The sequence below is a fragment of the Syngnathus scovelli genome, chromosome 16, assembly GCF_024217435.2.
Source record: "Syngnathus scovelli strain Florida chromosome 16, RoL_Ssco_1.2, whole genome shotgun sequence".
In the NCBI taxonomy this organism is placed as follows: domain Eukaryota; kingdom Metazoa; phylum Chordata; class Actinopteri; order Syngnathiformes; family Syngnathidae; genus Syngnathus; species Syngnathus scovelli.
In genome coordinates this window covers 4,292,711-4,314,592 of record NC_090862.1, presented here as the reverse complement: position 1 = coordinate 4,314,592, position 21,882 = coordinate 4,292,711, and the positions used below count along the sequence as shown (strand labels likewise).

General features: G+C 40.7%; 1 protein-coding gene and 1 long non-coding RNA gene across 2 annotated transcripts in view; one reads left to right on the top strand and one right to left on the bottom strand.

Annotated features, from left to right (window-relative positions):
• The window catches only part of LOC125983567 (uncharacterized), a 31,338-nt gene extending 19,938 nt beyond the window's left edge, over window positions 1-11,400 (bottom strand). Inside the window, exon 1 of the long non-coding RNA XR_007486745.2 lies at window positions 11,288-11,400. This is a non-coding gene — a long non-coding RNA (uncharacterized lncRNA). The remainder of the gene's footprint in view (window positions 1-11,287) is intronic.
• The window catches only part of LOC125983566 (protein shisa-8), a 36,958-nt gene extending 15,276 nt beyond the window's left edge, over window positions 1-21,682 (top strand). Inside the window, exons 4-5 of the mRNA XM_049744929.2 lie at window positions 15,607-15,723; window positions 17,115-21,682. Coding sequence (XP_049600886.1) covers window positions 15,607-15,723; window positions 17,115-17,629 — 632 coding nt within the window. The 3' untranslated portion in view covers window positions 17,630-21,682. The remainder of the gene's footprint in view (window positions 1-15,606; window positions 15,724-17,114) is intronic.
• The last annotated feature ends 200 nt before the right edge of the window (window positions 21,683-21,882 follow it).

The following is a 21,882-nucleotide window of genomic DNA, read 5'->3' as shown; positions in this document are numbered from 1 at the left end:
GAGATGAGATCTTCCAAAATGGAATTTATGTATGACATCATGCAAGATATCAAAAGATTACTACGGCGCATTTTGTCTTTTCCTTGTGATTTTTTTTTTGGGGGTGACGCATGAATAGAAATAACAAGAGCAGAAGAATGAGAGAGAAGTTGATGAGAAATGAGGCGACAAAGCTGTAATGCTTTTGTCATCTATTATCAAAGATAAGCGGAGTGTACAATCTCCATTTGTTTGCTGTTCTGACAGACTGGATTGGAAAGTCGAAAGACTGAGCGGCGGGAAAATATTCAATGGTGGCTAAAGCACTCACGAGATGTACTTAAAGTAGAAATACAAACAGTTGCAGCAAAAAACAAAAAACAAACAAACAAAACAAACTCAAAATCAGAAGCACAGATTAAAACTCTCTAAGTGAAAGTAAAGACACTTAAATTAGCACGTTTTAGCTCACGATTTACGAATGATGTCTGCACTAAAACGTCACATCGTAAAAGACTCAGTAGTGCTTTAAGGCTGTTTTTTTTAAATTTATTTTTAATTTTAAACACGTCGAAACCTGTGAGCCTATTTCCCCGTAGTCGTAAGTGCATCTGCCCCCACTTTGTCCGTTATTTATACACACATATAAGTGCTTGGAAATGTTGAAAATATTTTGAGAACACCCTTTTCACATGTGTTATCCAATTTATTTATTTATTTATTTATTTATTTATTTATTTATTTATTTATTTATTTATTTATTTATTTATTTATTTATTTGTTTGTTTGTTTATTGTTTTTTTTTCTTTTTTCTTTTTGTTTTATTTTTTTATTTTTTTTATTTTGTGTATTTTATTTACGTTTCCACACCAGACAAGTTCTATTTAATCAAAACTGAATTAGCCCAATTCCAGGTCCCAACCCACGGAGTGAATGTTGAGTGACCCATCTGTTTTTCTCTTTCATCTCTGACAACACACACACACCGGGAAATAAAATGAAATCAAAAGTTCCCGAGGACTCATTTGTGACGACTGAAGTTAATTTATAAAGGACAAAAGGTCCCCGCTGCGTCACATCTGCTCTCATTCTCAAAATCATTTCAACATGAACTATTCGTCGCCCGACATACGTGTGACGTACGTATGGCATGCGCCACCGAGCCGAATCATATTGCGTCACGGCTGACGAACGATCGTTACATAAACAACAATGCCGAGAAAGTGAGTCATACAGACCTCGTATACATCCATTCATCTATCATTTATCCTCCTCTTATTTCACATGTGATGTTTCCTCGCAAACAATCAACTAACTTGACTTTCATCTTCCCACCATGGCTACAAACAAATTTTCACCTGATTTTCACCCCATCCTGTGCTTATTAGCACTCTTCTATCTTGCGCCGCTTTTCTTTTTCCCCCTGCTATTTAATTCTCCCCTCTTTACTCCCCCGGCCTTCTCTCACCGATTTGTCTATAACATCATTATCTGGTGAAGGAAAAAAAAAAAAAAAGTTTAGCGCTGTGCGTTTTCCAATTAGGGCAGCATAGCCCGCATATTGTTTTGTTTGTTGATTCAGTGGATTAAGAAGATATATACGTGGATAATTTTATCACTAGAAGCACTCATACCGAGCTATTTGTGTTTATCGTTTGAAGATTGATGAAGCTCTTTTTTACGCATTCTTTTTCCTCACTGAATCCAAAGTGGGCTGGATTTTATATATTTTTTTTAACTGTTCAAGAACGGAAGCTTGTTGGCAGCAGTAGTAGAGGCAACAGAGTGAGTGAGGGCAAGAAGATGAAGTCTTGGAGATCATGCTGTGTCAGCTGTCTATGCATAAGTACCTCTTAATTAAAATCATTTAAATCCTCCAGGCCAAAAAGAGGGGCGGGGTGGGGGAGGGGGGGGGGCCCACACAGTCCATTACTTTGTCAGAGGCCTCAGTTTGAAATAAATCATTTTGTGATCCTGAAATAAATATATATGAAGATAAAAGCACTCGCGGAAAGATGCAAGTCACATGACACCATTGAACGCAGACCAAACATCTCAAGTTTGAAGACTGGAGCCAAATCCTCTAAATCCTCCTACTTCCTTTCCCTCCTTTGCTCTCCTGAGCATGTTTTGAGGCTGAGATATTTTTGATACTGCTTAAGAGATGAAGGGCGGGATAAAACCTGCAGGATGTAAAATTTGAGGAATGTAGTTGCGAGAGAGGGAAGGGGGAGGGAGGAGAGGAAAGTGGGGAAAGAAATAGGTCATGTTATGTTACAGTTGGTGAAAGAGGATAATGATGAAGCTAGCAAAAAAAATGAGTTTAAAAGAGAGGGTCAAGCTGGAGAGGTGATGAGAGACAAGCAAAGAGAGAGCAGATAGAAGAGCCGACATGCTGCTAGCTGCGAGGGGGACAGCTGGTCAGCTGCTGCCCTCTCTTCTAGTGGGGAGAGCTACCCTGAGGACACACACCCTGTTCCACACACACACGGATGTAACACACACACCTGCTCTCACATGTTTACTCGTCCTCGTATTCCTCGTCCATTGGCAGATGGTTGCATGTATCCTTACAAACTCGCTTGCGTCACCTGAACACATCACAGAGCGACGTACGCAAGTGCACGCACCTCTTTGGACTGATAGAGAGCAACGATTCAAAAATGTGGCTTTAAGTGGAAAAGAGGTTAGGACAGAGAAGATTGTGAAATATTGCAAGGAAGTAGTAGCAGGAGAAGAGAAACCTTAGCGGGACTCAGTGGAAGTGAGAAGGTGATTATGTAAATGACAGAAAGAGCGGCAATGTGGTGTAAAAACAGATAAAATGGATGGGGAAGTATTAAATATTCAAAATTCAAATTGTTTGAGCCTTGGGTATGTTTTACAAGAGAAAAATCGGTTGCCAAACTTGTCATTTTGTGTTGCGAGGATTTCAGCACCATGGACAGCGCCCCAGCCACAATGGCAATAATTAAACAGCTCCAGCGTTGAAAATGGAATGAACAGTGCTAGATTATGACCAAATTGATGACACATCATATAAGTAATTAATTTGGGTTGATTTTTTTTTTTTTATCTCTCATTCAAACACTGCTATAGTGATATACACGACCAAGCGCTTCTATAAATGAAGAGTTTAAAAGCGAGCTGGAAAATCGTCGTGATGCCAAAATGAGTATCATGGGATCCCGCCGAGTTGCCGTTAAGTGAAACGACGTAGGGGGGCTGTTGTGTGTTAAGGCGGCAGCGTGTTTGTTTACATCTGTGCGCCCTTGAATACCATCGAGTGTCATCAGAGTGCCACATGGGGGCCGGCGCCAATTATATCCTCTGCGAGCTCGTCGATGACACCCCGCCGTAGAGACAGCTTGAGACGCGGAGAGGGATGACAGCCAAACACAGCATTCATATATTAACAATTATATCTATATGCGAGTATTAAGTTCATTTGAGCCTACGCCGAGTCGGCATTTTGTCTTGCCGGCTTCTCGTACTACTTTTTATTTAGAACGAGAGGGTGTTACTACGGTTTATGCGACGATAAACAACTCGAATCGGCCCGTGAGTGTGCGTTCGAGCTAACGCTTAGGGTGCTTGAATGTTAATAGCGCACGGCGATGTTCGAAATGTGCAACTTGAATGAGTTTGCATCCATTTTTGAAGCGGCGCACTGCGGATTCACTGGATCATTTGCATGTGTGGAGGATAAACCGTTGCCATGCAGAGCTTGAGCTACTAAACTGATGGAGAAAGTTCCAGATGGGTGGGAGGGGGCTTTTAGTCTGTCAAGCTCTGCCGCAATATAGCACTGATTACTCATTTAAAAGCAGCTAAGAAAAGGTTTCGATAGAAAAGCATGGAGAATTTTGATGACATGCTAGATATTAGCATTGAAGCTACAACAGCGAAACAGATTTGGTCATAAAATGTGAGATGACTACTTGCTCTAGATATACAGCGTATAATCCAATAAGGATCTAAAGAAGATGCTGATCACTAAAGTATGAGTCAGAAATCCTCTCCTGCATCACTGGCTCGATTTTCTTTTATGTTTCTCGACTATTTCCCACTATCGGTCCGTCGTCCCTCAGTTTTTCCCTCGCAGGCATTCGCTGCGCTCCTTTTCTGGCATGGCTGTGTCCCCGCCGCGACTAACTTTACTCTCTTATGTCGTTTCTTGTCTGGCGGACATCGAGTTGTCTGATCCCTCACTCTGACCGAGCACTGAGGTAGGCCAGAAATGATCAGAGCGCTACGATGAATAGATCTGATGAGTCTTTCCGAGTAAAGGGGATTTCAAAGGCAACTTTTATAATTATTGGGGCAGCACTTCAAGCGATGACTTTATGTCGTACAGCAGTTAATCCAAAAGACTATTTTCATTTATGTGTTCACGCCCACAACGGCGCAAACTGACTTTTTTTTGTAACTATACTGCCTTGCAAGAAGATTTTCCTCATGTATATGAGCTCCAGTTTGCAAGATGGTGGGCGGATCAAATGAGTAATGTTGAGGCATCGCAAAAACAAAACATGGAAGTAAAAATGCTTATTACCTGGAGCGTTTGACGCGTTGGAGTGAAAATACACGGCAGTATGTGAATGAGAGCGCGTTGATTGACTATTTTCCTCATTTGTGTCAAGGACACTCGACCCCACTTTACGACCACACACACACACAAGCGCACACACACACACACTCATCAGGCCGTATAGACAGCGCCGCCTCCCGCACACCCTCTGGCAGACGTGATAGAAAGTAGACAATTGAAGCTCAATAGAGACAAATGACAGCATAGAGGACACATTTGTCATCAGCTGTCTTAATAAATCACGTTTGCGTGCGTCTCGTCTTATGACGTATGTGCCTATAGGAGAAAGATTTGGTGTAGCTCGCTTTCTGAAATGCTAATTTCCGTTAATTACCCATTCTTGTATATTAAACAGGATGTTTTTTAGTTGTGTGTGTGAGTGGGATATCATTTTTTGTCGTGTGTATAAGAGCATTTCTGGTGTGTGTTGGAGGTAATCCTGAAATATTTCCCTGCCGTGCTGCACGTGCAGGCAGGTGATCCGTGTCAGGGTTGAGACAGCGTATAAAGTGTCGTGTGCGTGCGTGGACACCGATATGAGCTACTGAGCGGAGCAGCGTGCGGTGATACATAAAAATGGCGGGATTAGCCTCCACTGCTGCAAGCCTACTGATAGTGTTTGGAGGGAAAGGGTGGGATGGTGCTTCCATTTTGGCATCATTATCAAACCATAATGAGCCCTAACCCCACTCAGCAGGGACTCAACCACTTCCCGTTTTATGCATCAGGCCAAGGGTGGCCCTCATATGCTGACTTGCAAGAAAGCGGGATGATGAAGAGGAGGAGGGAAGACGAGCACATTAAGGGGAATTCCAACAAATAAAGTGCTTTTACAAGAAATGGGGGGAACAAAGGATTTTACGGTCGAAAAACGCCTGATGCTGAAGTTGGGATAAATAATTTAAAATCTGTAATGGCTAAGGCTAAACTTTTTGTCATTGTGGATTTGTCAAAAATACGATGATGCTAACAGGTGAAAATTATTTTGGTGCGCTTTATGAAGTTTTGATCAATATCTCATCTTATTTGTTTAAAATTTGTATTCAACTTACATTATAAATATTTCAATTGGGTCTATTTGAAAGTCCCTATAGTTAAGCTGCATGTCAATGCTAAAAATTTGCAGAAAGTGGACTACAATAATCTATTTTTATTTACTTTTATATATTTTTCTATTTATTTTTTTTGGGGGGGAGATAATAAGCCTAGTTTTTGACGAACACTTTTTTGAGTGTTGTTCTTGGACTGTTCCATTTCCTAATATCTCAACGTCCAACAAAGGGCTTTAAAAAGAATTAAAAGTAATACTGGAACAACGATTCACTTGAATTTAATCTTCATTATCAGCGAGGTGACGTTCCAATTTGATTCCAGTCATTTATTGCTCGGCTTAGCTGTGATGCCGTGTAGCATTAACTTGTGAGTAAACGCAATTAAGAATAACGGTGGCGGCTTTTCACACGTCATGATTAAATAACACTCTCTCGTAATCAGAAATATTTTAATAACCTTGTCGCATTGTGTTTGGGAAAGGCAATCAGAAAAGCGGCATGGTTATCAATGATGAAGGCAGCGAGGCACCGTCGTTTTTGCCGGCTCCAAACATATTTGACACAAATCAATCTCAACACAAAGTGTTCTTGGAAAACAATTCTCCATTTTGAGAACATTTAGTGACTTACTCATGACTGTAACTCAAAAACTAACATCAACTTCCTAAATTTACTTTGCAAGTCTCCCTAATTTTGTGACTCGTGAGTATCCAAGAAACCACAATCTCCACACACCTGCGCAATCTTTGGTGACGCAAACCTACAACCTCCTCCCCACCCAGCCTCTCTCGTTTCCGTATCTGTCAGACACACGCACGACGCGACATCACATCAAATCATCTCAGCGAGCGTGTTTAACCTAATCACACTCAGCCATGCGTGAACCTCAGATGGGGGAGTCAGGTCTGTTATGACAGCCGATGTGCTGTGTGACAGCCACGGGCTTTGAAGAGCGCCGACCGACAGGATGCTTTTTAAATACACACGCGTTGAACTGTACACAACAAAAAAAAAAAAACGTAAGACCTACGCACAACCACGGCGGAAACGGGGGTGTGGGTCGGAGCGGGGAGCCAAGACTGAGGCAGACGGAGTGACTAATGGTGTGTTTCATTTCCGCAGCATTAAAACGTAAGCAGAGACGCGGGGGGATGCGGGGCCCCTTGGATCCAATCAGCTTTGCCCTTTCAAAGCTCTCGTGAATGTCTTGTGTTCCGCTAAATCAGAACAAGCCAAGAGAGAACTGTCAAGTGAGCTTGAGCGATAAAAATCAATCAAGACATAAATTATGTCTTTGTTGCAGTGTCGGAATGATATTTTTCACTTCCGGTAAAAAAAATAAATCACTTTGACGTCTATAGTCATCAATGGCAGTGAATGAGTTAAATTTCATTATTAAATTGAATTCTAATCCCGCATGAAATTATTTTCGGACAAAATTGTGACTTTTTTTGCTTCAACCAGCTTCAATGTTATTCATAAAGGCTTGTAACGACATAAAAATTTTCATCCTGTTTCTTTGCTTTTATACTCTCTTTTTTTTTCTTTTAATTGCGTATGCTATTTTATGTCTGCACAACGACCTTGAGTGCCTTGAAAGGCACCTTATAAACAAAATTTATTATTATTATAATTATTATTATCCTTATCTTGAATCAAAAATCTAAAATCCATCCCACTTTGGATTTTTTTTTCCTTGAGAGGAAAAATGACTGAACTAGCTCATATTCACACCTAGCAAGTCCCCTCAGCGCTGGGAGATTTATCAACGTCCAGACCACCCAGAGGGCCATCATCGTACAAGCGAGGGGGAAGTCACTCCCATATTGACGCTCCGAAAACACACAAATGCATTTTTATGTTTACTTGCAATTCTTTCAAGCTATAGTCACTTGTTTAATTTCACACTCGGTAGCCGGGCGAGCTCAACTATTTGTACACGTGCAATTACAAAGTCCAATTTCCATGATATACTAAATAATAAGACGTATAATACGATGTCAAGTAAATTGGAGTGGAAAACACTGGGTTGAAAAAAAGGACGATGGGATTATGACAAGAGAAACGATAAATACTAAAAGAATGAAATAATCACACAGGCAGAGCAGAGAGAGGAGGGAGTCCTTTTCCCCCGACGGCACTGCTCTATTGATCTTAGCTTGTTTCTTGGAGAGTTGCTGTGAGATCAGGGCGAGCGCTGACACAGCCATCACAATGCATTATGGGGGGGGATCAAAGAGAGGCCAGCGTTGGCCACCACGCAGGAACTCCATGCCCGGTGGGAATAGACGAAGAATGGAGAGAAGAGGAAAATAGGACAAGGACTAACAGAAGTGCCTGATGGAAAAGACTGCTAAACAGGATTTTCAATCACAGCCAGTCACTCGTTTTCCGTTTGTCGCTCCGAGGGGACACAGGTGGGACGAGTGAAGGAGCAGGAATTAAGGAATTGGATGGAGAGGTGAGAACGAGGGTGTGAAAATATGAAGAGATGTTAAGTGTGTGTGTGAGGATGCACTCACAGGCATATGTTTGTCCATTTGTGAGTGTGTGGAAGACACATGGAGGCAAGAGGGTGACAATGAGGTGAGAAGCATTGTGGGGAACTAAAAATAGGAAGTGAGAAGGATGAGATGGGCAGGCTGCATGGAGGAACTCTGTCAGGAGAGATGTTTTTGTTTTTTTTGGGTGCAAGTGAGTAGAGACAGAGAGGGGGAGAGAGAGACAGAGATAGAAAATGTCACTGGACAGCTTCCATGTGTTGGCTGCAGAGCAACAAAAATGTCAAGCATGGAGAAAGCGCTGACGTCTTTCACACAGCGTGTGTGTGCATGTGTGTGTGCTTGCCTACATGTCACTGGGTCATTTTTTTTTTTTGTGAATCTCCAGGCAGGCAAAAGTCCAACAAATATAATCGTGTACATTAATAAAAATAAAGGTTACATCAAGTGAGATAGTGTTTTAAATTGTCAAAGGTATTTGACATTATCAAGATAATAAATAAAATAAATGTATTTTATTTATAAATTATTATTATAATATATTATTACATATTATTTTATAATAAATTTATTTATGAAATTTATTTATAAATTTATGACATTATAAATAAAATAAAATAAAATAAAATAAAATAAAATAAAATAAAATAAAAAAGATTATTAAGATAAATTGGGAACAAAGACGTTTTGGCCCAAAGCTGAGCAGATGACAAATTGTAATAATGACTAAATTTACATGTCTTGGCGCCCCGGTGTCGCGCAGAACATTTTGACACGTTAAATAAGGAAAGACCCAGGTGGCCTTAGTAATAGCTCATCTCTCTCCTTATGTGTCCCCCAAAGCTGCCGGTGTCATTCAGTGATTTATTAGCAAAGTGCGCTCGTCGTTCACACGCCTAATATTCAAAGCCGCCAGAAAAAGCTGTCATCGTAAATGTGAATAATTACAAAGAGGCCATCTTTAATGTTGATTACATCTCACTTTCAAAATAATTTGTACTCTTGAGGTAACACTTTATATTATTTAATGGTTTCAGAGCTATGCATCTTACAGGGATGATATTAAAAATCATTTCCTCGTTGCATTTTTTTTTTTTGGGGTCAAATGTAAATCAGATTTTCAATCTCAAAAACTGAATTCATTCGAGCATACTTACTTCAATTGAATTCATTCCACCGTGTGAATTTGATTTAATGCGCAGTAAGCTTAACATTGAATCTCAAAGCAATCAAAATGTACCAGGAAACCTTTTATTAAAAAGGTGAGGCGGAGAATTTTGGACTTTTTCAAAACGAGAATAATGCATATTTTAGCTAGCTGGATTATTTTGGGAAAATGATACTGCATGAAGACAGGGAGCATGTAATTATCTTGCCAGATATGTCATCTCATTATCCTCTCGGTGTTTTTTAACGGGGGGGCTCGCTCTTGTGGAAGAGAAAAAGCATCATCGAAGAGAAGACATTTATTTCTAGCTAGCGTATTAAAAAACATGGTGTGACATGACGCCATAGTTGTTTCAACAAGAGCCGAAGAAAACGTGAACGAGGGCAAAGATGACAAAAGAGAGCAGGTGCTTCCTTCCAGCGGCTGAAACGTTCACAATATTTTGTCAACTCTTCACCCTCCTGTCACTTCTTCTTCCTCTTCCTAAACCATCTGCTGCCTTTCATATCATCTTTATTTCAGTGCCCTAAAAAATCTTCCCCCATCACTCTCTCAAGCCGCACTGTCGCCAAAGTCGAACTCTCGACTTGCTTTTGCATCACTAACCCGGACGACCGTGTTAATAAGGTATCAATGACGAGATGGAAGCACAAAGAGCTTGGAGATGATTTGAAGGTCAAACACAGGCGTGTGTTAGCACACATATCTCGCCCACACAGTGTGTGTGTGTGGCATAAATCTCCGTTAGACATGGTGGGTGGACACACTGGCAGGAGATTTATGCTTGAAAACATGAAGGAGAGCTCTTGATCCAAAAAGCGGGGCAGAGGCAAAGGCTGAGTGTTGACGGGTGGCTGTTTTTGTGAATGACTGATTATAGTGTGCTGGCACGCCGACCTGGTGGTTAGCACATCTGCCACGCAGTTCGGAGTGGCGACTTAGAATACTGACACTTTTATCATACGTTTAAAAAAAAAAGAAAAAAAGGCAATCTTCTATTTCAGCTAAGATAAACACAGTATGGTTAATACGCGTTTTAAGATATATTGACATTATATTTCCTGTCGGAAAATTGAAGGTCAACCTCCATCCTTCACTGCATATGCTATAATGTAAACAGATTTTTACTAAAAAAAAATATATATATATATAGTACGTACGTATATATATTTCTTCTCATTTAATATTCATGCGCAGCGGTGCCAAGCGTCGTTATGGGCCACTGCGATGGATGGCCACAGGAGACGTTTAGGGGCCTTTGTAAAGTTAGCGAGCTGAGCCACTGCGGTTCATCCCAAGAATAGGGATGAGATGGTTTTCAACACACACACAGACACTCAAGGGAAGTCTGTGTGATCGAGAGAGTTGCGGCTGCCAAGTTTCTACAATCGAGGGCATTTCAGTGATTATTTGATGTAAGATTGGGTATTTGTGTGTGCTAGCTTGTTATTGTTAGCGCGACGAAATTGATTATACAAGTCAGAGCTTATAACGTATCCAATGTGCGCTCAGACGTTACCTTTTTGTCTTTCTGTGACCCTCGTAGTTAATTATTGCCCTATTTTTCACCTGAAAGCACTTTCTTTTGCTTCTTTATTGCAATCCATTAGCTGCATCAAAAGGTCTAGTCTGTCATTTTTCACGGGAAAGGAATAGGCATACCCCCACGACCTTTCTTTCCGTCTGAAGGAATTCATAAATAAGTCCCTGCTTGCTACTTAAATTTGCACCTCTGGATCTTGTTTGCAAAAAAATGAAAACGCATTCTTGGCTTTTACAACAAAAACAAATCTCAGCTGGATGGGTTGCAAGGTAAAACAAAAATAGACTTTGTTAAAAGGGGAGCTGGCAGTGTTTTAACTGCTCGCAAAATTTGAATGCAGCCTTACTCATAAGCCACGCCCCTTTTAAGAATGAGTGCAAGTGTGATGTCGTCTATGGACTATTATTTTTTGAAAGGTACAATTAAAAGCTCAAAAAGAGAAAATACGCTTACCTGTTGAGTAGAAAAGTTGCTAATTCCACGTCGGTCCTGAATTTTCTCAATTGCAAGAGGTCACATTTTGTGTCTCTGATTTGTTGTTTTTCCTCAGACGTGGTGGTTTCCTGCAAATCAAATTAGAGGCGTAAGATTTGATTTAATTATTCATCATTTTATTCATATAGCTTACTTCTTCTAGTTAGTTTGACCTTGACAACAAAGTGACTTGCTCTTCAAATTTTTCAAGTCAAATCAAACTGTGTAAATCAGAAAATGGGTACAAAAGTTAAAGGAAATGTTTTCATCGATCTTAGCAACACAAGTAGCAGTACAGTCAGGAAAACATTTAAAAAATATATATGATTTAAAAAAAAATCTTGCAACAATTTAGAGCACGAAAAATGAAAGATTTGAATTCCTTCTCATCCTATTGAATACCAAAAGAGCAGAACAGCACTCAGGAAATCATACACGTCTCAGTTCCTCGTAAAAAAGACATTTTAAATCTACAGGGACCCACAGAGTCAGCACATCTATAATGCATCTCAACGGCAAACACTCCAACCTGTTCAGTGTAGTGGAATATGTGAAAAATATACGAAAAATATTTGGATCCGAACCAAAATTCTTCACGGTAAAAATATGCTGCGTCTGAATGGGAACCAGACTCTCGACAAACGGGACTTGAGGGACCTTCAAGCTTAAGGGATGAAGCCTTTGAGTCGACGAGATATATATGAGAGTGTAAAGTTAAAAAAAAAAAAAAAAAGCTGCAGGGTCTGCTTGGCCCTTAAGATGAAAGGGCACGTTCAAAGCTCAGATTAGCTCAATAATTCATCACTTCACCAGCGCGGAGGGAATCGCCGCTATAGTCCTCGGATGCATCACCATCGGTTATTATCAATTCATTAGTTCCGCGAGTAAAAAGGACATTCGAGTGTCTACATGAGGAATTTGTAAGACAACGTGGAAAACGGTCCTGGCGAGGTTCAAGTACAAGCAAATGCAATTTTAGAGCGATAGATTACATCATCTTTTTTTCGCAGATTGATCTGACGCTTTGCTAATCGGGAATCTGAAGCTATTGTACTTCCTGGCACATTAATTGGGGCAAATGAAGCTTATGAATTTTGGACCCAAATTGAGTCCCGTTGCGTAACATCCCCCCCCCCTACCCCTTCTCGAAATTTCTGCAGCTGTTATGAGAAGCTGGAGATGATTATACAACACTGCACAGATATTAAATCTGACGCTTGAAAATATAGCAAATGATTGTGCTGGAATTTGGAATAAAAAATATGAAGAAGAAGCAAAAAAATACAAGGAAAGCAGTTTTCTTTTTTTTTTGTACGCTTTCCCAAACAATTGACGAGATTGAAAAGGTTAATGCCACGTTCCACCTGTTTACCCTTATGTTGCCTTGTGTTTATTTCTCCTCGTTTTCACTTTTTTTTTTATTTCTGTCGAGGCGTAGCGGGTCTTCGGATTGCGTAAAGTGCTGACTGGACAAGCGGCCAAAGTTATTGCACTCTGTAATGGGGTTACAAACTCTCATTTAGCCTGCAAATTGTAAGCTAGCAGTGAAAGAATGGAGGAAAAACCATTCGAATTGGAAAACTAAAGTTGAGTATTGACAATTTAGGGCTGTTTTCATACTAATAGAAGTGGAGGTCCTTAGAAGCAAGTGAATAGGTAAGATAGTGAGTTTCCCTAAATTGTTTTTTTTAACTCATTCAGTGCCATTGATGGTTATAGACGTCAAATATATTAACTGGGTTAGCAGTGAATGAGTTAAGTCATTTTTGGCAAAAGTCCCCACACTGCTGGTAGGATTTTATTTCCTTTTTCTTTTTTTTTTTTTAAGTGTCTTTGAAGGTAGCTCATGTCTGTCATCCGACTCCATCTTGCAGCAGTAATTTGTTAGGTTGCAAAGTAGATCCGGCTGCCTCTCAGCTTTAATATGCTATCAGGCAAACGGAATGCATGCATATTCATCCCCATCCTATTTTGCATACATTTGGAAGTGTGATTCATTATTCAAATAAGCCATTAATCCTTCCATCCAACCATTTGCATGGTGCTACAGTGGTTCCCAGCTCACAGTGGGTCAGAGTTGGAGCTACAGCCGGGCTAGATCACAGACATGGTTTCATTCACTCGCACAGACAATAACATCTGCAAGCAATAATGTCCAATTAACCAAACGTGCATGTCTGTGGAAGGAAGCCAAAGCATCCGCAGGGAACCCCCTGCAGGGGAAGCAGGGAACATAAAAGCTGGCCGGTAGCTTGAAAGCCTGGAGCCTTGTTGTTGCAAAGTGACCCAACACATGATGCAAACTCATTAGGTCATCAGTTTGCATTTTATAATCTGGGCTTCTCAAAACACTCTAGGTTCAGGCTACCCTCATCAGCCTAATTCCAATTAAATGGAACTAATCCTTGACAGAAGGGTTTGAATTTTGCAATCTTTGATCACCCCCACAGCGGCGCAGCCCTCCAACTCACTTCTTCCAGATTTCAACGGGGAAATTTTAGCAAATTTATGAAACTCAGGAGTTCTCCTTTGGTTACTTTAAACAAAAAATCCACTTGGCTTTTTATCCATGGTGGTCTGATCTCGTCATTCCTAATGCATTAAACAGCACAGGTGGCTCCTTCCATCTCGATGCCACCCACGTCAATCACCCGTCCCATCTTTGGATCCCCCGGTGTGTGTGTCAGTTATGTCAGAGTGAAGCTGGCAGAAGCCCTTGCAGCAGTCCTCTACTTTGATGCTGAGCCCGACTGGCCTACACACACACACACACACACACACACACACACACACACACACACACACACACACACACACACACACACACACACACACACACACACACACACACACACACACACACTATATGCTAACATGCATACGTCAAATAACTTCACTCTGGATTTTCATAAATGAGTCAAATCATTAGCTCCTCTTTTTCAGCTTTTAGTTTGACTTGACTAAAGTGCACTACGGGAAAAACTAGTCGTAGTGAAATAATTCAACACATGTATAAAAAATAAAAGAGAAAGGAGGCGGATCTCGAGCCAGAAAAGTGAAAAGGACCCATATACGGCTATGCCACACTCTGTGGGAGCTCTCTGGTGGCTGGGAAAAGCCCTGTGGTCAAACTGGAGTCTGGCCAAGGATCTTTCCATCAATTAGTTGATTTTTTTTCTCCCCCTGCAGTCTATCTCTGGCTAACTCCCTCTCTGATTCTGTTCATCTTTTTTTCCCTGTCTGCTCCATCGTTTCAACAACTGGCTCACTCGAAGAATGCTTAAGAATGTCGGACACTTGGAGAGCAAAAAAAAAAAAAAAAAAAGCTCATCCTTCCATTGGTGTTTTTATTAAGAAACTTCTCAAGGATCTGTTATGGCAGCATCTTTTTTGTAGGTTTGATTTCTGGGTCATAAATGTCTATTTTGGAAGTACTGGTGGCACCAGCCTGACAACAAGCGGCCGCCGCATGCAGCTACGCACGCAGAAAATTACATCACACAGTTGTGGCGCACACAGAGTGTCATCGTTGCATATCAATTACACGGGGAAGTGAAGATGTGTTTCCAATTCAATCACTCGTTGTTGGTGTCAAATCACTCACTCTATACATTGCCCCATTTTGGATTCCCTCTGATGCACATTGTGGGCAATACCAATTGTTCTTTTGAGGTAAAAAAACAAACAAATAAAGCTTCAAGCTCGGGTAGCTTTCTACAGTAGGTACACGTGTTCAGCGTTTCGATTCATTTTAGTTGGCTTCTGGTTTCTCTCCATTGCTTTTTAGCTATTCTATGCTCCATAATGTTTGCCAAATAGTCCCTACATTTGTTTGCCGAGCGTTTGGTGCTGTGCAGGTAGCATGCAGGGACTTTATGAGAGGTTTATTGCCGGTAACAGCTGCCTGCTGTGGCTGTAAAACAGCTGATGAGAGCAGCCATGGTTAACATTAGCAGCAAAGTTCAAAAGGTCAACATCAGCCACCTGACTACAAGTGACGATTAATCATGTCAACTTCACATCTTGCAGGATTGCATTGGAAAATGATGTGATGCTCAGTTTTGGGTAATTTGCACCTCTAAAGGCGGCATCCATTTTTTTTTTTTTTTTTAATTTCAACCTGAAATATTATGTAATGAGACTGACGCACAAATGGCCAATGAAAAAATCATTACATGCACACTGACAAAAGACTCTACAGTGAATACGCTTTGCAAAACTAAAAAGCAATGGTGCATGTGATTATTTCTCCATTTGTAGCAAAATTGTCATGCAGACATCTCTCTTTTTCCTTTTAGACCATAACCATTTGAATAATGCAGCCCTGTCTCCTCTGGGCCCAGCCATGGCCTTGTCTCACCCTCATAACAACCTGGGAATTGGTTTCAATAAGTATTCTTCACTCAAGGGTGTAGGTAAGTATTCCCACTCAGTATTTTAAATAATCTGATGGACGAAGCATTTTTATTCAGAAGTGTAATTCTGTTAATGCAGACATACAGTATTGTGGACATGAGATAAGCGGCTTAAGAATTAAATTGTAAGAATGGTGGATTTTTTTTTTTTTTTTTTTACATCATAAATAAAAATGGCATTTAAGCAGGGGTGTGTAGACTTCTTACACTCACTATACTTTTTTTTTAACCCAGTTATGCATAACATTGAACTGCATTAATAGTCCATTAGCATTATGAAACCGGGGGAAGTCCAGGATTGATTAGAACTGGGATCAACGCATATTTATGGATGCGTTACTCATCTGTGTCGGGCTCAGCCACTAGAACGCTGACAGTTATTGACAGCTGACCTTTCTCTAAATAGAAATGTGAGCCTGTGAAAGGAGATATACAGTTTGCCATTCTGTTCGGGGGGGAAAAAAAAAAAAGTCACATGAGGTATGACTCCAATAATGAAATCACCAAAAAATGGTTACATACTGTTTGTGTCACGGCAACACACGTGTGCCCGAGCGAGGCATAAATGGTGAGGAACAGTAGTCTGGACAGCAGCTTTTGGGGGTGGGGGGGGGGGGGGGGGGGGGAAGCTATGTTTAGTCCTGCAACTCAGCCTCTGGCAGACAGTAAGGCAAAATTTTCCAGAGGTTCACATGTGATCATATACATTGATCTCTCATTTGATTCCCCATAAAAGACAAAAGAACAAAATGAGGAAAACACTACACACTGACAAGTTTGAATTATTGAGTATGACTTGTGATTCCGCTAAAAAATAAAAATAATGAATTCCTGAGAGTTTACAGCTACAAATGGTGTGAAAAAAAAAATCACTGTTAATTTCCAGTTGCAACTTTTATGCAGACCTTCTAAACCAGAGAGGACCTTAGAATGCAACATATTGCACCCCAAAAGTATCATTAGTATTCCGTACAAGTCTAAAAAAATAATTATATATATATATATATATATATATATATATGACAGTCGAAGGAAACTAAAAAATGACGCCTGTTTTTGGAAACAGCTTGTTTTTCTTGAGGAAGGAAATTATTCATAAAAGGGGAAAACAAGGTTGATGGTGTCTTAAGGCTAGTGGGGGTGGGAGGGGGGGGGGGGGGGTGCAGGAGATGAGGGGGGCTGCAGTAGTGATGACCGAACAGCAGAGTCGCGTTCTTCTCAGGGAAGCTGGCGCTAATCCGACACGACATGCTGAACTCGTTTCTACTTTCATTCCCTACGGTTTTGTGCAACACTCCCTCATCATCTTAGTCACCGGATTCTCTACCTTACTGGAGACAAAAAAAAAATAAAAAATCAACTTGCATTTTCTCTCTGTCCTATCAATCTAGATACAACACCGAGAGACTACTACAAGAGCTACCCGATGGTAGTCGATTACACCCACCGCCAGTCTCCTCCTACTTTCCAGCCGATCAACTTCCACCCAAAGGAAAAGCCTTTCCTCCCGCCGCCGGACATCCACGCACCGCTGGCCATCACCATCAACGCCTCCCAAATCCCGAAACCCAAGATATCCAAAACCAACACCCACCCGCTCACGTCGGGCTCAGCTTTCAAAGTCTGGGACCCCAGCAAGAGCCACGTCCAGCGCCCGGCCGCGTCGCATATGGTCCTCCAAGGCCCGCAGCACCACCACACCATCCAGCAGCAGCAGCAGCAGCATCACCAAACGCTGCACCATCAACCCAACAGCCGGCGTCAAGCCTACTCCAACAAACGTCAGTTCAGCATCGAGACGCTGCCGGAGCTCTTCTCCCAACCGCTGGGTTACGGCCATTCGCCGCACATGCACCCCAAGCACAAGGGACTGCCTACTAACAGCAAGACAGAGGTCACCGTTTGAACATGAAGACATCCCAAAAAAAAAAAGATGGGCTCTGATATCTTTTATATCCACGGCCTAACTGAACTGCAGGAAAGGGCAGGCAAATATCGTGTATGATAAGATTTTTTTTTTACTGCCTTTTCATTATCATTACTGATAATAAGAACATGGCTTTGCAGACGAACCGAGAAGGTGATGTAAATAATCTCAGTGCGTTGGCATAGCAGCTCGACTCAATTGCACGCACTGGCAAGAATTCCCACATGAAGTTCCTATTTACCCCCGCACGCACCAGCGCTACCCATTTGAGTCCTATCGGGGTCTTCTCGGGCAGTGTTTTGGCCCCAAGACTGTAGCTTCCCATCAGCAGACACAATGCCATCAAGTTGTCAGTTCCCACCACCCTCCAGCCCAAGGGAGGGTGAGAGATCAGCCTGGCAATTCATAGCAGAGAAGGGGGACTGAGGGTTATTTTGCCTTATTCCAGGGGCGAATAAAAGAATGAGAACCACAACAGTGGCGCAAAGTACACACTTGTCAAAAATTACAGAGGTTCGCCAGCAGCGTTAAAGCATCCACCCGCCCCCAAAGCAGGCACAAATGCATAATATTCCTTTCTCAGACCCGGAAAGTGCACATGAATAAGAAAGCTCAGTTGTGTAAGATTCTAATTCCAGTTAAATTCCCTTGTGTTCCCTCGAGTGGTAAACATAGTTCAAAAATGTTCCACAATAGAAAAAAGATTGCAACCATCAAGGTAATTCATACCCCCATTTCATCAGAAGAGTTCATATTTTTACACCAGCATGATGATTTTCCTGGTTGTTGTAAAATATGCCTGCTTGAATCAAAAACTATTGCATGCAATATGGATTGAAATTATTTAATCGCTAATATAGACCATGCTAGATGTATAACAGGATACTATGGCCAATAATAATAATAATAAAAAGATGCAGAATCGCTCTGGGGGGAAAAAAGGTTTTTAAAAAAATTTGGTTGGGTTATGCAACAAAATATTTTGCTAATATGAAAACGGTCTTTTCTGCATTTGCAAAAAAAAAAAAAAAAAAAGAGTTTACAGAGCTAACGTGCCTTGTACTCCCCCTAAACTTAAAGATAGAAAATTCATTTGGAGCAAACAAATGCCAGTAATTTATATTAGAAAGTTGCTCCAATTTAAAATTATTTCATCCCCCTAAAATAGTTGTGTATTTTTTTTCAATCATTTGCAGTATAACGAAACAACAAGCACACCCGTCACATTATGTGGGTTGTGATTTCTTTCCACTTTCATAGAATTCAAAGGAGGCAGTAAAAAAAAAAAAAAAATCCAATTGACTTTTGCACTATAATCAATTCTGATATATATGGCGCAACCCACAATGCATAACCTTCAATTTATCACCTACCCTGAGGTAGTGTACTGTTTAAATAACATCATGAATATAAACAACGTGCACCTTTGCAGAGCCACGTAATTGTGTTTAGGGGGCAACAAACACTTTTTGCGAGGCCTCTTCATCAACGCTAATGATAAAATCACGCGTACTTTCCTAGCATGAAGGCAGCAGACTACTTTGGAGCTGCACGACTCTTTTAACCAAAGCTGTCCTAATCCTCCTTGCTTCACAATCCCCCACTGAACTGCACACAACAGGCTGACTGAATTGAATTCCCCTTCATTTATTTTCCATCAGGACACTCGCTCTGGCGCAGAGCATCTCGTACGCCCGCCCGGCCGGCGCATGCTAGTACCTGGAACCTAATGGAACTGGATCATTTAGCAGGGTCACACACAATTTAGCGCTTGTTCTCTCTATGCTGCCTTGCAGCCTTGGAGAAATGACCATCTTGACCTTCTAACAGCAGTCACCTGCACCTAGCTCACCGCTCTCCACAGTCGGTCTCTCACAAGAGTTTAGACAGGAAGCAAATTTACTAACATGGACCTGATAAAACTGGGGAGATATATATATATATATATAAATAATTGGGGTTTTTTGTTTTGTTTTTTTACTTATTTATTAATTTAATTTATTTATTTATTAATTATTATTTTCTAGAATTAATCTAATTATCTAAATCATCTAATTAATTCAATTTACTTATTAATTAATTATTATTTTCTAGAATGGTAACATGTAATTTTTCTTTGAAAATTTGTTTAATGTCATTTAAAAAAAAATTAAAAAATTATTCCAATTGACCAAACTAACAAACAATTTCTCGCCTGCATCCTACAATCAGTCCAATTTACATCTCGGTATTAAGGAGTCACGAATGTACACAAATAAGGGGCTTGAGAAGCATGGATTAAAAAAACTAACGCGAGAGAATAAATCAGCAATATACTTGCCCTACTTGTGCAGCAGCGATGGCTTCTTGAGCATACCGCTGTCTGGAACCTGTTCAGGGCAAGCTGTTGGAGTGCTACTGGCATGCTTTTGTAATAAGGGATCAAGAGAATGGGGATCATGAACACAAAAGCGTCAATTGGACGCGCATCAAAGTCGTTTGCGCTTATGCTCTTGCCAGCCACGCACAATAAGTAACGCACTATGCTGCAGGTTCCTCTCCCGTTGCTCTTTTAGTGGGTCACCAGATTCTGTTGGGGGTCTATCCTGAACCGCTCGGAATAGCAAACAAGCAATATATGATCGGAGGCCATGGGTGGATTTCTGTCCAGCTTTGACATGTTCTTTCGCTATATTCAAACGGTTGTCGCTACACACTCTTGAGCATGTTTCTATCAAGGTGAACTTGGAATCAGCGCCTACCTTCCGCTCTGTGTTTACTGCAAAGAATTTGAATCAAAGCACCAGGGAGACTTTTTCTGGTGTGAGATGGAAAGAATTGCAGATTAAGACTTTTTTTTGTGCTCAACATGAGGACACAAGATTTTCAACTTGGATCCAGGAAGCAGCGCAGCATGTTTTTTTTTTTCTTCTTCAATATTGGATGGACCGTTATATAAAGGCCCGTAATGGACAAGACAATGTAAATACTTGCACAAGAGAGGTGCAGTACTAATGATATCTTCCGTGTATTGTCCACAGCGTTGTGGACCGAAAGCCTTGAAAAGGGAGAAAAATGACCGAGCACCTAACTGATGCATCCGAAAAATGTGTGGAAGGCTGAAACCATCAGCTTGGATCATCATCAGCTTAGTGTGTGATTTCTCTCAATAAATGACTAAAGTCCGGCGATGCTGACTCAGCTAACTGACTATTTGTAAATGTCTCGACAAGAAACAAATCCAAGTATTCTACCGCGGGTTTTCCATGAATGCGACCTGGTAGACATACTTGGGCTCCCTAGCAATATATAGATGTAGGGTTCAATTCTTTTTTTTTTGGGATTTTCTGTCTGTTTTTGTTGATTGGTAGGTTTGATTGGTTTTGTATTGTGCTTTTTCAAGAATTGAAACAATAACAAAAAAGTATATATATATAAATGTTCATCTGACCAATGAAAGTTAGAAGTGCTTCCAGATTTTAGATTCATGGCTGCACGTTCTTCACCCCCCCCCCCCCCCCCCCCCCTTTACCGGAGGATGTCATATGTCTGAAGCTTGTGATCTTTTAACATTGTATGGTCCACACGCCCTCATGTAATTAATGTGAGAACATATTGCATTGTATCAAAGTGCTTTGCCAACACGTTAGTTGAAAGGTGGGAGGAAGATGCAGATTTGTATTTGCAAAAAAAAAAAAAAATTACCATAAAATCATGCATTATTACATGATAAATTGTACCAGGCAGCAATAGGTTGCCTTTGATTGCTATTTACGTACTAACTGTGTATAAACAGTCTGTATGCTGTACCACTTTGTGAAATGTGTCGAGTACTCAGCTTACAGTATATAAGGGCTTTTTATAGATATTAAAGCAGACTGGGTAATCTGATGTCACTCACTGTAACTCAAGTCAAATTTCTTTGGAGGGTTTTTTGTTTTGTTTTTTAAAAAGGGATAAAGGGATATGAAATGAATTTTCATGCATACAAACTATTAAAACAAAATGGCGTCGGCCTATGTGTCCTGTTTGAATAAATCTTTGTGAAATATAGCCGCCATCTTGTGCTGCTCTTTATTTATTCTTGCGATAATATCGATTTTATGGTGTCTTATACAGGAAGAGATGGAGACGCTGATGTAATTTTGTTTTTTCATCCTTGCTGCTCTCTCTTTATGCGTAGCCTTAGGTATTGCGCTACAAAAGAGGCACGCTGCTTCTTGATTTGTTCTGACATTTTCTACTGCTTGAGT